Source organism: Taudactylus pleione, unplaced genomic scaffold (genome assembly GCF_031769625.1).
Source record: "Taudactylus pleione unplaced genomic scaffold, aTauple2 ptg000502l, whole genome shotgun sequence".
Classification (NCBI taxonomy): Eukaryota; Metazoa; Chordata; class Amphibia; order Anura; family Myobatrachidae; genus Taudactylus; species Taudactylus pleione.
Window position 1 is genome coordinate 5,492,958 of NW_028284904.1, and position 16,993 is coordinate 5,509,950.

The window sequence follows — 16,993 nt, forward strand, 5'->3', positions numbered from 1 at the left end:
TGGTGTATTTACGCCTGACGACAGTGTCGTCATGATATAGGCACTGAAACGTTGCACTGATTGTCTAACGTTTGGAATAAATACTATGCTGCAACTTACCGATAAGTGTATATATATATATGTATGTATATATACTTATATATATATATATATATATATAAATAGCATCGCCCGGGAGGGATGCTATATAAATATACTGGCCCTGATTATGAAGGCTTAACATATACAGTATATTAATTGGTAGAATATATACACATATATTTCCTGCATAAAACCTTTATTAATAAAGATGAATAATTCAAAGTTATAATTAGATGTATCGAGCCGTGGAGAGAGATAAGGTGGAGAAGTTGCACAAAAATTATGAAATATCAGTTAGAAGCTGATTGGTTTCTTGGGGCAACTTCTATAATTTCTCTCTCTCCAATGAGCCGATCCATCTTTAAATATTTGCAGTATTTTCCTCGAAAGCACACGCTTTCGGAGAATACCAACAAATAATAATTACCACCCCAATGTATGAAGGAGGGACCGCAGCAGATTTTGAGTTATACCTAATTACAGGAGGAATTCATTATTCCTCCTCTCCATAAGTATCTATTCCCAAAAGCTGTCATTTTTACATTGACAACTTTACGGGAAATAGATAGTTTTCCCTCCCTGCTCTACCTTACCGCAGCTGTAATCAGTGCTGTGCGTGCGCTCTTACATCCGTAAAAGCAGCGCATGTGCACCACTACTTACAGCGGTGGTAATTGTGTGTCCCCCACAGACAGACATATCGCATTGGCTGTGCTGCACAGCCGATGGACAGATATATCTGCAGACATATCTGTCCATTATCAAGTGTGTACGGGCGGTCTGCAGACCGCCCATACACATACAGTGCAGCTGCAGGAAGGGGGGTGGCGGGACACGCCCCTGACACGTCCCCGGCTGAAAACATGTTTACAAAAAATAAAAAATTCAGGATTCCTACTCATATTTGCCAACTTCTTTTCAAGCCCCTACTGGAGAATCCTGGCAGGTGCACAGTAGACTCTGGCACAAGCCCCAGCCTACTGCGCTGGAGGGAGCCCAGCACGGAGGCTGCACATCTCAGGCCCTCTCCTCTCTTAAACTGTTGCTGGGATGGGACGAGGTTGACGCACATCGTGTCATCAATATCCGTTTGGGTGCCAATGGGAAACTAGCCAAGTCTGTCAGGAGACCGGACGAGTCCCCCTAAAATCGGGAAAAGCATGTTTGTACTCTGGGCCTGATTCAGACCCGCTCGCTAGATGCGGCCGCTTGCTCCCAGCATATGGAAATTCAGCTAAGTGACGTCAAGGCAGCACTTGCACGGCAAGGCATAAGCACGCCCACTATGTTTTGGCGAGCGATCACTTTGTGCTTCTAGACACCCACAAGCCTGTCTTTAGCCGCCCACTAGCGTACGTCATCTCCAGGACGTGTATTTAACCATCGGTACATCGGGTTACATCGGATCTGACTGCAGCGCTTGCGGTTGACTGTACCCTACCACAAGCACTGCGAGCAGTTCAGTGTATTTTTCAACCAGGTGACATGTACTATGACGCTGCCTGTTAATTATGCACGCCCCAGAAACGGCGTTGAAATGCTCGTCCGCAACTCCACTCCCCCCGTTACTACTGCCCTGCCCCTGTTACCACCCACAAACGGCCTCTCCTGTCACTCATTCCACTGGGCTGTCTTTGCAGGGTGAGCGGGCAAAATCCGAATACTCGTACTAGTTTGCGCACGTGCACTGCGAACTACACGCATGCGCACATTAGCGAACATCGTCTGTAGCGAGCGGCCGCTTGCTAGCGAGCGGGTCTGAATCAGGCCCTCTGTGTGGGAAGGGGAAGGCGGCTGATATTTATTAGTGTAGACTTTTAAAAACTTTACATTTTATGTTTTGTTCTTCAATTTGTGTTTCACAGGCTCCAAGCGACTTTTGTTTCTAACTATCTACGCTTCCGGGTACTTACTGAAACTAGGATGAATTATGTACTGTGTGCATGTGAGCATCTATAGTGTGCACGGTGAAGCCACAACTAGTGCCATATTCCTGGAGCATCTGTTACTATTACTTATATGGGACTTCAGGCGCATTTCTCGTGTCTGTGGGCATCTCTGCATAGGTAGAAGAAATATGCGTCTTGTTTTGTTCCCACCGCTTGCAATTGTGGGCCTGATTCAGAGTTGCACGATGGTTATACTATGCGCAGTCGGCGGCCCGCACATACACACAGCAGGGCCGCCAGTCACCAATTTTTTCTTTTGCATTTGGTGGCCTACCATCGATGGCGAAAACCTTCACCATTGCCATCAGACCATCGATGATTGCTAACCATTGATGGTCGATGGCCACCAACATTGAAAACATGAATTGGCTTCCACACTTCCCAAGAAAGAGAAGTGGGAGGGCAGCAGGGTGGTCTGGGAGTACAAGTATGCATATAATTAACATTTCCATAACATGTTTAATTTACCTTTAGTAACTCTGACCCTTTAAACAGCCATAATAACTTCTGGCTTTCCCAGGACTTCCCATGTGTGCACCAATCCCTCTCCTGTCTGCTGTTTGTACTTAGTGAAATGAGGAAACAATGCAAATAGGAGGTAACTCCTGCAGGGTGTCAGCTGTATAAAGTCAGTGCTCAGCAGCTGTAGAGGCTGTCAGGACTCTGCAACCATGGGCCTGAGGAGACTGCTGCTGAGTGTTACCACCCTGCTGTCCCTCATCACTGAGGGTAGCTCAGAGCCGTAAGTCATGGTAGTTCTGTTCTACCCTCAGTGTTCTACATTCTGCTGTCTCTGCTGTACACTGTGTCCTGCATTCAAGGCTGTGCAGCTTCACATTAACCAGTCTGATTATTCAGCCTGTGTCCTTCCAGGGACACCCATAATATAAAGAGCCCCAGTCCCCACAGCAGTAATCAATCATTTTGATAGATACTGTGTGTCAAATTTCATTATTGTACATGGAATTCTATAAATATGCTGTGAGTGTAGTAGTTAAATATTTTTTGGGAGTTCTTGATTTTTAATAGTTTATTGCAGCTTATATAACTGTATGCTTAATGCTGGATTTGGATCATGCCTGAACAAAAAAATTGTTAATTAGATCACGGTGTAAAGGGGTCTGTTATTTAGAAACATTGAAGGCTACATCCACGTTCAAGATATTATTTATTATTAGGCTAAGCAAGCAGTCTGTCACACAGTAACTAGGTCTGCACATGCCCATTAGATTGTCTCACAAGGTAACTGTTTTGATATTACTAGAGTGACAGCACTGGAGGCACGCAAAGTGCTGGCCTCAGGCTGAGTGTTCGTTACCAGAGGTGGAAGTGCCAACCTTGTACATGCAGAATGGGTCCTCAGTGTCAGCGGTAGCTGTGGTTGGGGGCAATGTAATGGCCAAGCTCCTCCACACTCCCAGTGATGTGTGGAAATCAGCCAAGCACTCCCATTACTTGTGATAAGAGGCGAGTCGGGTGGTCTGACTACTGCCGGTATGGCCCAGGCTACCGTGATGGTGATCAGGTTAAGTGTAAAGGGGATGGAGCAGGCAGAGCTGAGGCATACGAGCTTCTCCCCAGCAGTCTGTTATGGGGTCAGTCGCTATGTGCTTTATTTCATGGTGTGTATAGGATATTGCCCAGACTGTGCCCAACAAAATTTTAAACATTCCCTTAATAGCTGCAGTCTGCTCACCGGAGTGGGGGGTGGGGAACTAGCGCTATCATTGCACAACATAAGCCTGATATGGAGAAACTGTTTTGTCCAGAGAGATATACTGGCTCACTTGTAGCTTGATAAATTGTATTAGGCAGCTCTACCCAACCCCCCCCCCCACTTCACAGCTCAGTGGTACTTTCCCATCGTACCAAACAGGTCTCCGGGTAGAGGACTGATTTCTCCAGTGAGAACCACTTATGAAGTTGGCGAAAATGTTTTGTTTTATTTTTTTTCTCTCCAGTGAATTGGATCTTCTCTCTTTGGTAATAAATTGAATCTGTGCTCTCTAGTGATCCAATCACAGCACATGGCAGAATTCCTTTTTTTTTTTTTTTTTACTTTAATGGAAATCACTTTACTGGGTGATATACTTACACATTAGATGGGAAAGACAATGGAATAGATGTACAAAGCCTTGGAGAGGGTAAAAGTGGACAGATAAAGTACTACCAACCAATCAGCTCCTAACTTCTTTCAAACACAACCTGTGACATGAGTTAGTAGCTGATTGGTTGGTAATTTATCCCCCTCCAAGGCTTGGAACACTTATAGATCCTAATTTCTCTAATGAACTATGTAAGAAGAGCATGTGCAATAAGATGTAGAAAATGTGGAGCATTAGTGTACATTGTGTGTATTTGTACTTGTTGCTGATCTGTGTATATTATGCTAATAGTGAGGATATTTAGTAGTTGTTGCTGTTGCTATCCCCTGTCCCTGCCCAATGTTTTTTTGCTGTGTTCCCTTCCTTCCCGAGTCTCCACCCAATGTTCCAGCTTTTCAGTTTGTCTTACTGTGGATGATGGGGTGTGTGTTCCCTGGTTCAGTATAGAACCCTATTTACTGGCTTATTGCAACCTCTCAACTCTCCTGATGTAAGTGGGACAGTCCTGGGGATCAGGATTTATTTCCCAGTACCAGCACTGTTGGGATGTCTGCTCCAGTGACTGCTGCCCCCTCAGAGCCGGGCTACCAGCCATCCATTTATAGGAGATGTGACAGGCTGGGGGCAGCCAAACGCTTGAGCAGTGCTGAATAGACCATGTGACATGGCTCCATTTAACATGACTACACCCCCTTCATGTGCACACGCCACTGCTTCATTGCTACCCCCATTCAGCTAGGCAGCTGTGTGTACAATGTGCTTGATTCACCGGATTGGCAGCACTGTACCTGGATACGATTAGTTGGTAACTATGCTACTGGTGATTAATGGGGAATTCCACTATTTCTGGTAATTAACACTACTACCCCCCACTCTCCTTCCATTGCACTTTTGAGGCTCCTCCTGACATTGGGCACCAAATACTGGGCAACAACTTCTATTACATATGCCCAGCAGTCTCTTCTAATAAGACTGCCAGCAGAGGGCATTTAATAATTATAACACACTAGTCTACTCAAACTGATTGGCAGTTTCATTGATAATTTATGTGGGGGGGGCCTATTGGGCTCTTTGGGCATAAATTAAGTGTAGCGCCCCCCCCCCCCCAACAAAATAAAGTATTAAGAGGCTACCGTAACAAACGCAGTCAACGTAGTCCATTGTGACTGTGGTCTGGGCAAATTTATCAAGCTCCAAGAAGTGTAGCTTCTCAGAGCTAGCATTCCAGTAGTTAATGCAATCTTTTGCTGGTGTTGGTTTGGATGCAGATGAGTGAGGTCTAAATTCTACCTTACAGCTGAGATGTTAGTTGCTGCTTTGGCAAGGACTCCACAAGCTCTATCAACCTCATGCTGTAGCAGAGAGGCCAGTCTTGTACACACAGTACAGTAAAATGACATAATATATATAATAATAAAGTAGACTTATTAAAGGGGTGTAAGAAGTCCAGAGCAGATCACTGTATGAAGAAATAATAATCTCCATGCAAATGACAGGCAATTCAGCAAATATGGAATATGGCAAATCTAAAACAGTAGTTTGCAATAAGCTAGTTAATGAGTAATAACCCTCAAACCGTGAAATAGGTCTGCTGCAGCACCCTTTTGGCTATTACTAGGGGAAACTTAGTTTCTCAATTGCTTCAATGCACTAGATTCTAAAGACACAATAACCCAATAACCATACTCTGATGGGGAAACTGAACCTGCCATGGAGCTGATGCAGGTTTCGAAGGTGCGACTGATGTGTACGGCGATGCACTTCAGCTTCTATGTATGCCAGGGCGTCTTGGCCCTTGTCCATTTGGATGCATGGGTGTACACCAGGGAAGGGCTCTGCAGCAACATTAGCAATAAAGTCGCAGATGCGACAAGTGGCAATAGAATCAGGGATTGCTGTGACTGCATCCGACTAGGAATCTGTCCCTACAGGTTATCCCATGGACCTCTTATCTCAACTCACTTGCCTGTCTAGGTCGAGTCTAATATTGGCGCTCAATCCCCACCAACAGCTCACTTCACAAAGGGCGGAATTTAATTGTTGCACCCAACAGGAGCTATTCAATTGTTCCTCCTGTCGGGCACGATCAGCTGCCGGCACACTATCGGCTCGCAGCCCCAGCAGGGTGTGAACTGAAACGGGCGAAAAGTAACTTGTTTGGGCGCCCAAACGCCACTTCGCAGCACTTTGGTCGGGGGTAGCCGCTTTACTCAGCTAAACCTGACCACTTTGGGCGCGATCAGCACGAAGAACTGCGATAATTGAATAGCTCCCCGTGATCTACCGTCACTTTAGACGGGAGATCGGGCGCGTTATAACAATTGAATACAGCCCAAAGACTGTAATCCAGGGGTAGCCTACTCTCAGATGGTGCCGGGCTCACTGATTAGCTCAACTGGCGCACAAGAAATGGATCAAATCAGTGTGGAACTTTTACTGAGAGGGAGAGACCGCACCTATCTGAGTATCAACAAGTCCACTGTTATAATCACCTTCATACTGCATTGGTTACGTACAATAAATTAAACTATCAAAGACTGACTTTCTCAGTAACTACCGTATATAAATTATTCTACAGACTTATTCAATGTTCCTATAGAATTGTCCTGCAATCCCACTTGCTATACACCAGGGGTATTCAGCTATACATTAAAGTACCTATGTATACCGTACTGCAAAAAACTATCATTCAGGATTGTGTCTCGAATTGAAGGTTTCCACCATCAATGTCCAGGACACTTATGGTAATTTCTTGAACGGTGGTAACATTCGAGTCTGTGTGCACAAAATTAGAGTACACCTAGAATGGAAGACTTTCCTTAAACAATACAGTTGCAGTGCTGACCTGTGTAATTAAAGCAGTCAAAAGGATACTTGTGTATGACCAAATGTATTCTGCAAGTTGGCGAGCACAAACCAGTTTCCCTTCTGAAAGGTGGGTACTGCAGACACTGGAATTCTTAATGTCCTAGCAGTCTCTCTTGCTCTCTGGATTTCTCTTGGGCAGCTTCCTCTGCTTCTGTAGACTCTCTAAAACTATGGAGGGACTGTCTCTCTATACAGGCATCATATCTCTAACCAGGATGTTTCCCACTCTAAGAAACTCCAGTAAACTGACAAGTTAAACAAACAACTTCTATTCTCTGCTATTTCTCGGCTCAACTCCCAACAACAAAACTTTCGTGTTCACTGGTTCCTCCAAACTCTCATACAGTAATCATTCTACATTATTTGAGGTTCTCCAACCACATGCACTCCCTTTAATTAAGCCCCCTGTGTGTGTTTTTTTTTTTTTTTTGTGTGGGTTGTAGTTCTTTTTAGGGACTGCCATTGGTGGATCAACCATCAATGGCACCAATAGTGATTAACTTTGATGGTAAGAAACTGTTGACATGTGGTGGTTTCACCCACTGATGATCAGCCCTGGTCTACAACTAACCAGATAGAAGGCCAATCAGAGGTGGGGGTGGGGCTTTATGGGTCACATTAGGGAGTGGAGTTAATTCTGCGTCAAGTAAATGGGAGAAAAAACACCTTCAAGAAGCTCTGTACCACCAATGACAAAACTATCTACAGCCGATGGCCATCCCTAGGTCTTTGCAGTATCTGGGCCTGATTCACAGCCGGACGCTATTTGCCCTCGCTCATTCAGAAAAAGGGGCCGGATATTTAAATAGAGCGCTCGCTCTTTGCGGTCTGTTGACTCCTCTATGTCTGAGCGAGCGAACGAAATATGCGCTTGCTATTTTGTAAAAACGCCCCCTGGCCGGTCGCATCATACGTCATCTCTGCTATTAGATTAATCGAGTACATCGAACTGCTCGCAGTACTTGTGGTTGGAACTGCTCGCAGTGCTTGTGGTTGGAACTGCTCGCAGTGCTTGTGGTTGGATTTTCCTACCGCAATCATGCGAACAGTTCAGGCTAAGACAACTAAGTGACGTGGCCGATGACGCTGCTTTGTTAATTATGCACACCCTTACAACTCCCGTTTTGACCATTTGGCGCGCCTGCGTTCGGATCTCCACTCCCCGTTTTCAAGCACCTTCCCCTGTTACCACCCACAAACGCCTCAACCTGTCACTCAAATTAGCAGGCACTCGCTATTTTGCGAGCGCTCGATTTCCGACCGCAATGACTGGTTGGTGCATGCGCATTATGACCCATACGCATGCGCAGATGTGCGAACATCACTCGGAGCGAATGAGCGGCTGCTTACGAGCGGCTCTGAATCGGGCCCTCAGTTCCTTGCAGTTAGTGGGACACAGTTAAAACTCATTCTGCAAGGTATCACTTTATCACACATTAATGGCAGCATGTTAGTGGTTTAGGTAATGTATTTGTTTTTTGATGTGTTAATGAGATGTCAGAACTGAAACATCCATGGCCGCTTGAATTCATATCACTTGGTGAACATCTGTACTGTAACAATGAGCGACTTTCATAAACTTTGAATTCCTTATCATGTAGCTTGCATTGCTTCCCTTTATGCACAAACTTTGCAGACTCTGCTTGGAGTTGGCTACGTCGCATATTGCTTGAATATCTTATGTTTTAAAGTCCGTAATCTGGAAAATGATCTTTAACTAATCCTGTAAACTGCAAGTATTTGATCACCTGGATTAAGCAAACTAATGCTGCTGACTGTGGTGTGACAATGACCCCCCCCATTTACAGTAACTGTGCTGTAGCAATCATAAAGCCTCCCATATCCACATATCTTTCTCACCCAGTTGCTCTGGGTGACAGAAGGTTTTGCTACTAACTAATGGGTGGGGGGGGGGGGTCTTGTCTATGGAAGACTGTGGTACGCAATAGCATGTCCACACCAGAATGTCAAGTTAGGATGTCAACCTGATTAAAATATAAACAAATTAAAATTTTGACATTACCGTTGGCATCATGGATACCTTTTAGAAATGCATTGACACAATGACAATGTCAATATTTCATCAGTATAGACCTGAGGATTGCTGACATGTCTGACTTAGGGGTCTATTTACTAAGCGGTATTAGACAGTGGAAAGTGATAAGGTGCCAGCCAATCGGCTCTCAACTGTCATTTTTCTAACACAGCCTGTTAGATAACAGTTGGGAGATGATTGGTTGGCACTTTATCACTTTTCACTCTCTCCTAACACTGCTTAGTAAATAGACCCCTTAATCTACCGGACCGACTCCAAATATCTCACTGAAAGGGCAAGTTGCTTTTTTGGGGCACATATCTCTATCGCTCCTGTGTCACTATGTGGAGTCCCATGTATATATTAACACTATGTTGTGTCTCAAATGTCTCTTATCCTAAGTGGATTCCTGAATCTAAACTACCTTTTGTAGTTATGTACACTGGTGGCTGCTGCCCAAATATACTGGAGGGGGAGGTGTTGTCTCTTCCTGGAACTGCCGGTCCAAATTGCAGTTAACAAAAAAAAGCTTCCGATGTGAAGCCACTTATTCTGTTGGCCACACCTTGATTCAAGAGGCCCCTGTTTCTCCTCGCACTGGGTGATACCCAGCCCCTCTAGTCTTTGAATGCTATACTCTCCACTGGAAATCAGGACTATACCACCACAATTGGGATGGATGGGAGGCACGAAACTGTTTTTATGCTTGTCTATCCAAAGGTGGGTACACACCTGTGCTCATGATGCAAAAATGTGAATGGTTTCCCTTGAACTCTCCCCAGCACTCCAGGACACGATATGGTGCTTAAGTGTCCGATCTGACAGACTATCTATCGTGCGTGTGCTGTGTACGAGATTAGCACATCTTGCCTACAGTAGGCAAGATCTGAAGATATGACTGACAACCCACGGGTACGCTCATTGTGATTGGATACATTTTAAACTATTTGTTCTGATGTGTCAAAATCTGGGAGGGAGCGATCTCTTTCACAGCGGGGGGTGTGTTGCTGCAAATGGGCTTAGGGTGTGGCTGTGTCATTGTGGACCCACCCCTTTTCACAATGCCAAGATTAACGGCCATGTGAAGAGGAGGGTAGGCACATGTCACGGAGGCCGGGAGACTTGCCTGCCTTTCTGGGGGGCAGGGAGCAGCACACGATCTTCTGGAGGCTCCCGGCTGGGAGGGTAGGCAAGTATTCCTTAAGTCTGACCTTTTGTGAATGTAGAAATTCTTGTCTATTTTAGCTCCTTATGGGAACAAACTGGAATATAATGAGCCCCAGAAAATGTCACAAAGGACTGTAGTAAAAGATTCATAAACACCTGTATTTAATACTGGAGCAATCGCAGCAGTGGGAATACTGTGGGAAAGTGGCATTGGGTGTGGCTGTGATAAATGGAGAAATGTTTAATTGTGGGTGAGGCTAGTATGATGGATAATGAAAATGTTCATTGTTTTTACTGTACATAAAATGAACTTTTTTTTTTTTTATAATGTAGTGTCCTATATCCAGCATAGGGTGCAGGATAGGCACTGCGCCATTGTTAATTCTTGAAGATCTAGGTGTGGTGTTCCCACAGCTAGAGAAATATTTCTAATTTGTGTATGTATATTTTATTTTTTTGGTCTTTCCTTCTAGAGATGCACTGATGGCTTTTAATATGCTACAGGAAAATGCAACATTATGGACATATAAAGGGGCCTATTCATGATTATCAGACCCAGATGATTAACATTCTAACTCTCCACGGCTACTAGAGCAATTCATTATTGGTGCGGTGACAGCTGATGTGAATTCAGCTGTCTCAGTGAGCTGCTTCACTGCACCTTTTCGGAGCAGTGATACTTTTCGGGACTGCGCATGCGCGACTTACAGGTCACACATGTGCATAAGAGCCCAGACGTCCAATGGAAGAAGTCAGACAGGGGCGGAGGGATCCCTCATCGCAACCCAGACTGCCTTCCCATAGAGGAGGAGCGGGTTGCTATACACAAGCGGGAGCATTTGCTATCTGAAGATGGCGAATGCTCCCGGAGTCTAGCTCCAAAAATTTAAATTTTTGAGCTTGATTAATTCTGTCCCCGTACTAGTGTATGGGGACAGCGGGCCATTCCGCAAAGGGAAGGTAAGCAGGAGATTTTTGGAAAACACCCAGAATCCAGCCATAAAAGTTAAAGGCCCAATTTAACAACTATGCATAACCCCCTTCGCACTCACCAAAGGGGGTTATATCATCCTTTCTGTATTTAACAAACCTCTAAGATTACCACTTTCTCACTGCATTGCTCGTGCCATCTTTGGATGTCGCGAGTGAGGCGGCCCCCATTGCCGGCAATGGGGACCCGGCAGCAGCCTTTCTGGCTTTAGCAAAGCCTTCCAGGTTAAGCAGTCATGCGCAGACTGACCGTCGCACATGACTGAGTAGCCCATCGCTGGCAGTGATGGGCTGCCAGCAGCTGAGCAAAAAACCCCGCCAAACAAGGACATCGCTGGTCCTCGTCGGAGGGCTAAGGATAAATACCGGTGGCATATTCGTTTGTATCACTGTGATGCTAAACAAAATATGACCCTAGTGTTTAAGTTCCTTGTTAAATGGGGCCCTGTGTACGAGCCCCTGGATCTCAATGTAGTGCTAGAATACAATGTGTACATATGTAGGGGAGTCCACACATCAGAGGGGCTTAACTAGGGTGTTTACTTATTAACCACAGAGTCTACAGCCACCTGGTTATCTGGTTAACACAATACTAGATGCAAAATAAATAAAGTGCTGTCAAGCGTGGTTTAACCAAGCGGCTGCTAAAGAGATAGTAAGACTCCTTGATAATGAATGGAAAGATAAAAAGAAAGCAGCTCTTCAATTAGAATATTAAACAATTTAATTTGACCAAATACATCAAAAAAATCATAAACCAACTGAATGCTGGACAACAAACATTCTAATGACTGGCAATGACCCACTGGCATTGCAACTACCTTCCTCCCTCACTGGGGATGACGGCAGTGGAATTGGCATAAGAGACCTACACGTCCCTGCAGGATACCAGTATTTCTTCACAGGCCCAAAGAAGACTCCAGTGTATGGGTCATTGCCAGTCATTAGACCTACAGACTTTCATTTTACATTGCAAACTGGTAATATCTATTCACTCTCAATTGCCATTCTAATCCATTATTGAACTTCATCCAGTATATTTATATTGTGCCACAAAAGGGTTTTTCCATTATCGGGAGTTTGAACTTTGACATGCATGTCTGAAATCGTTATTTGTGTTTTTCATCGCATCTAAATGTTTGTTGCCCAGCATTCAGTTTTTGTTTATGGGCTTTTTTTTTTTGTTTTTTTTATGTATTTGATAGAAATTGGTCAAATTAAATTGTTTAATATTCTAATTGAAGCGCTGCTTTTTTTTTTTTTTTTTTTTTTATCCGTTCACGATGCTAGATGCAGCCTGGAACAATTTGGTATGCTGGGTGTTGTGGTGCACCAGGTGGTAATGAGACACACACACTCACTCACGTCAGCTAAGTAGTGGTACTGTGTGTTCCTCTATGTAAGTGGAGATCGTGCAGTGTAACAGGGAACCTTTGGGGGCTTTGTATGGCTCTGTAGCAATGGGAAGTCTGGGGGTGCTTCGCAGCGTTCCACTGGAGAAAGGCCCGTGGAGGTCAGACCTCCACAGAGCCGCAACGGATTTTAGTGCCTGTCGGCTCTAGGACTAGGATTTGAGGCAGTGCAGAGGCTCCTCTAATATTTTCTGCAGAGGTGTATTGAAGCAATAGAAAACCACAAGTTTGAGTTTTATATAATTGAAGGTGCAAGGTCCCCCAGCAGCACAGTAATGCTGTCTGGCTCCTGTCTTATTGATAGCAGATTAATGCATATACAGGTGTCGGACGCTACAAAATTCATACATTCATCATGTATGTTTGTTTGTTTTTGTTTTTTTCTTATCCTCTTAGGCAATATGTCCTGAGCACACCCGCAAAGCTAAACAGTGGAGAAACCGGAAAGCTCTGTGTAAACCTTGTGGAGTGCAGCGAGCACCTAGATCTCAATGTAGTGCTAGAATACAATGGAAAGAATACCACCATCATTGCAGTAGATGTCGCTACTCCTACATACTTTGCATGTAATGATTACCAGGTAAGGACCAGACTTGAGAGTGAGCAATCCACATAACATGTTATACACTGACAGTCATATTTTATTAGTGTTGTTGGGACAGAAAGGGGCGTGGCTGAGACTGGTACCGTATAACAATACATTTTTCCAAGAACCACAGTATTTCTCAGCCAACGTGCAGTTACCTGGCTCTAAGTTCTGTTTGCCAAATGGCAGTTTATAGCTAGTCATGCACATAAGCTGTGTCGGCATACAATGCTTAGGGGTATATTTACTAAAATGCGGGCTTTTAGAAATGGAGTGGTTGCCTGTAGCAACCAATCATATATTCTACTTATTTACCCTAGCAAGCACCTTCTAGACCAGTGGCTCTCAGACCTGGTCCTCGGGATCCCACTCATGTCATGTTTTCCAGATCACCCAGCAGGTGTATTCACTACTCACTGGCACATTTTAAAAGATCCACAGGTGGAGGTGATTTCATTTGTGATTCTGTGAGGAGACCTGGAAAACATGCACTGTTTGGGGTCCTGAGGGCAGAGTTTGAGAACCTGTGTTCTAATGCAATAACATTTTGGTTAAGTAATTGAGCGTCTGTGAGAAGTGAAGTATCCTCAGTTGAACTTTGTCTCCTCCTCAGATTCCAACTGTCCCCAGTTCCGTGCCTGTGGCCATCATCTTTTCTGCAATTGGGAAGACCACCGACATGCGGGAGAGGAAGACAGTGGTGATTAAGCCCACTTCAAATAACTGTCTGTTTCAGATGGACAAACCCATTTACAAAGCTGGCCAAAAAGGTGAGCCGACCAAAGACAGACATTAACTTCTCTAACCACGTGCCATACAAATATGAAAATATGGAGAAGTGGGATAAACTTAATCCCAGCCCAGATCCTCCCTGTCCCCATACAGTTTGTGCAAGCCTCGTGTATGTATCCTTCAACACAAGATGACTTTATTTTTCTTTTCCTGTTGCAGTACTGTTCCGTGTAGTCTGTCTAAACCCCCAGCTGAAGGCGGTAAATGAGAAGGTGGGTGACTAATTTGGGGATAAAAGAACCCTCTCCATTTGTTTTGACAGCCTAGAACACTGCTCTTACGGAATTTGACACCATACACTACTCAAGGAGAACTTGTACTATATGGAGACTTTCAGGAGAACTTTGTAGACTTCTAAAGGGGCCTATCAATTAGACGACTTTTTGAACAAACCGACCAAAGCCAGGACGTTTTGTTCAGAAAGTCTTCTAATGCATAGCCGGCAAGGACCTGCGATGCGTGTGCAAGCTGGGTCCTTGCTGACCAAGACTATCTGTGGAACATGCTCGTCAACCTGACAACGAGCGTCAGGTTCCACATGTTCACATATAGGTCTGTCTCCTGCACTGAATGACGTTCAGTGAACACCATTCAGTGGACACCTGAAGGTCTAAACGCTAGATGTTCAGTTTTTCAGGTCACCTAATGGATAGGTCCTTTTTTAATCTAGGTACACTAAGATTATGTCCAATATGGCTGGTTGGAGCAAAAGTCTGGTATTGTATGGGAGCATATGACCATTGCTCAAACACCAGAAAACTGACAAAATGTGTTGGTCAGACAAACTGGTTAAATCCAAACTGACTTTTTTTTTTATTTTAAATTATCTCTGCCATAAATTGGTATGAGATGGTTGGATTTATATTGCTCCTGTGGAGCCACAATTTTAGAAGCAGTCGTGTATAATAGGTCCTCAATGACCTCTACCCGATACCAGTCAAGAATGTCCTGGAAATACTCAGTGGAATACTACATAAACATGTTTGGGGGGGAGGAGAATTAGGAAGATGATTAATGAGGTAGGAGTTCGCAAAGGTGCACTTTTGGGGGTTTATTAAAGCAAAACCATGTTTCTGCCCTTTAAAAAAAAAAAAAAAAAAAAGTTGCTGAATAACCTGCCATTTTTTTTTTACCAACTCTTACCTTCTATGGTGTAAAGAGAGGGGTTAAATGTCAGGGATGAGGAGGGTCAGTTGGTCATTTTTCAGTTTAAAGGAAAATATTCAGTGGCAGTAAGTTGTGCTGAAGGAACAACTTAAAAACCTTCTGAAACAGTCTTCATAAACTGGGCCCTGGGAGGTACCTGAACAAGGCTCATGTTGGCGGTACAGTAACATTAATTGCCGACATGCTGGCTGAGCCTGATACTGTACAGTATAATGGCCACCTAGCAGAACAGTGACCTGCGTACATAATTAGCCTTTCCCTCCTTATACCAAGTAAATGTACCAGAGAGACCATTATTTTATTTAAAGACTAATATTTTATTTTTTATTTTTTTCAGTTCCCAGCTATATCCTTGCAGGTAAGACAATTAGTACTTTAATTTCACACTTATTAGGCTGTGCTTATGAATGCTGTATTCCAGCCATTGACACATGGGGGGCCTGATTCTAATGCAATGCTGAGATTTATGCAAATGGTCAATGGGTTTTCAGCAGTGCACTCGGCCCACAGCTTATGCAGAAAGTTGCAGTAGCGACGCTGTCCCTAAAATGTACTGGGAGAAGACTATTCAGGTGCACGGAGGTGTACAGTCTTATAGGTGTTGCTGAACTGGTTGCGAGCTCTGATGCTTAACTGCCTACACTAGTGGCCATACTGACGTTGAATCTGCACCCAGCATGGACAGGTGCCTGTCCAGTGTAAAGATACAGGATATGAGCATCTCAGTTCTTGCACATTTAGAAGCACCGATGTACCCCAGGCAAAGGGTTTCTACTACTATTTGGTATAAAGTCGCACACTTGACTGCGGCAAGACACAACGACATGGCTGTGTCTAACTCTGAACTGGGCCTCATGGCATAATGAAGCTTCTATCCATCCATGCTATGCTCTACATCATATCCTGTGGTGGTCTCCTAAGTGTGAATTGCTATTACATGCAATAAAACCATTCCGCCCTTTCTATTATGCAAATACAGCAGTAAGTGTATGACTCCCCCCTGCTGCATTTGCAATCCCAGCACTGCAACAGACGTTGCAGTGCTGGGACCATCGTGACCATCGCAACAATATGTGGTCAACGGTGAATGCTGCTGGCCAGCTGAGTAAGCCTCTGCTTTCTCAGGCTGGCTGGTTTGCAAGCCCAGGAGACTGCATTTGTCCACGCAGTCCATGGGCTGGCCACTTCCGGAAAACTGGGTAGACACGCCCCATTTCCGGGAACGCCGGCCAACCAGCCCTCCACCACCTCCTTAAATGCCTCCTGCCTGTCAATCAGACAGGCATTCAATGGGCTCTGCATTCTTCACACTCGGAATGGGTCCTGCACAGGCACAGATTCCCGATAATTGTGAATCTGCGTTGAGCAATGCACTGCTGAATTCGGCCCTATGTCATAAAAGCAGTGGCATCACTAGGGTTGGTGTTGCCCAGTGGGATCCACAGCCCCCTAGTGATGGCGCTGATTTGTGATCAGTAGAAATCGATAGCCTGCATTGCAGAGCCACACACGATTGTTGGCCATTGCTCACGCTTGTAAACAGAACTACGCATGCGCAGCAATTGTATTGTGATTATGTTTGCACAGAGGAATTAATGCAAAGTGAGTGCCAGTGATTGGGGAGATAAAGGGGGTGGCAGAGAAACGCAGGTGTCGGGACTGCCTGTGACAACTTAGACTTGCTCAGGATAGCCGCCTGATCTGTGTTTGATGCTTCCATATAGTCAAACACGAAGTTGAATTCTCCGACCTACATATTATGCATCAAAAATGCTCTGCAGCAAGGCTTTGGGGGGGGGAAATGCCGTGAGGACACCATGAAGTAGTGCAGAGTTCTGCTT

General features: G+C 44.7%; 1 protein-coding gene across 2 annotated transcripts in view; it reads left to right on the forward strand.

The window, feature by feature from the left end:
* The first annotated feature begins 2,661 nt into the window (after positions 1-2,661).
* The window catches only part of LOC148501808 (ovostatin-like), a 56,554-nt gene continuing 42,222 nt past the window's right edge, over positions 2,662-16,993 (forward strand). For both annotated transcript variants that reach the window (XM_088449988.1, XM_088449989.1), the window contains exons 1-5: positions 2,662-2,772; positions 13,004-13,187; positions 13,807-13,963; positions 14,145-14,197; positions 15,490-15,510. In XM_088449988.1, the coding sequence (XP_088306114.1) occupies positions 2,702-2,772; positions 13,004-13,187; positions 13,807-13,963; positions 14,145-14,197; positions 15,490-15,510 (486 nt within the window). In that variant the 5' untranslated portion in view covers positions 2,662-2,701. The remainder of the gene's footprint in view (positions 2,773-13,003; positions 13,188-13,806; positions 13,964-14,144; positions 14,198-15,489; positions 15,511-16,993) is intronic.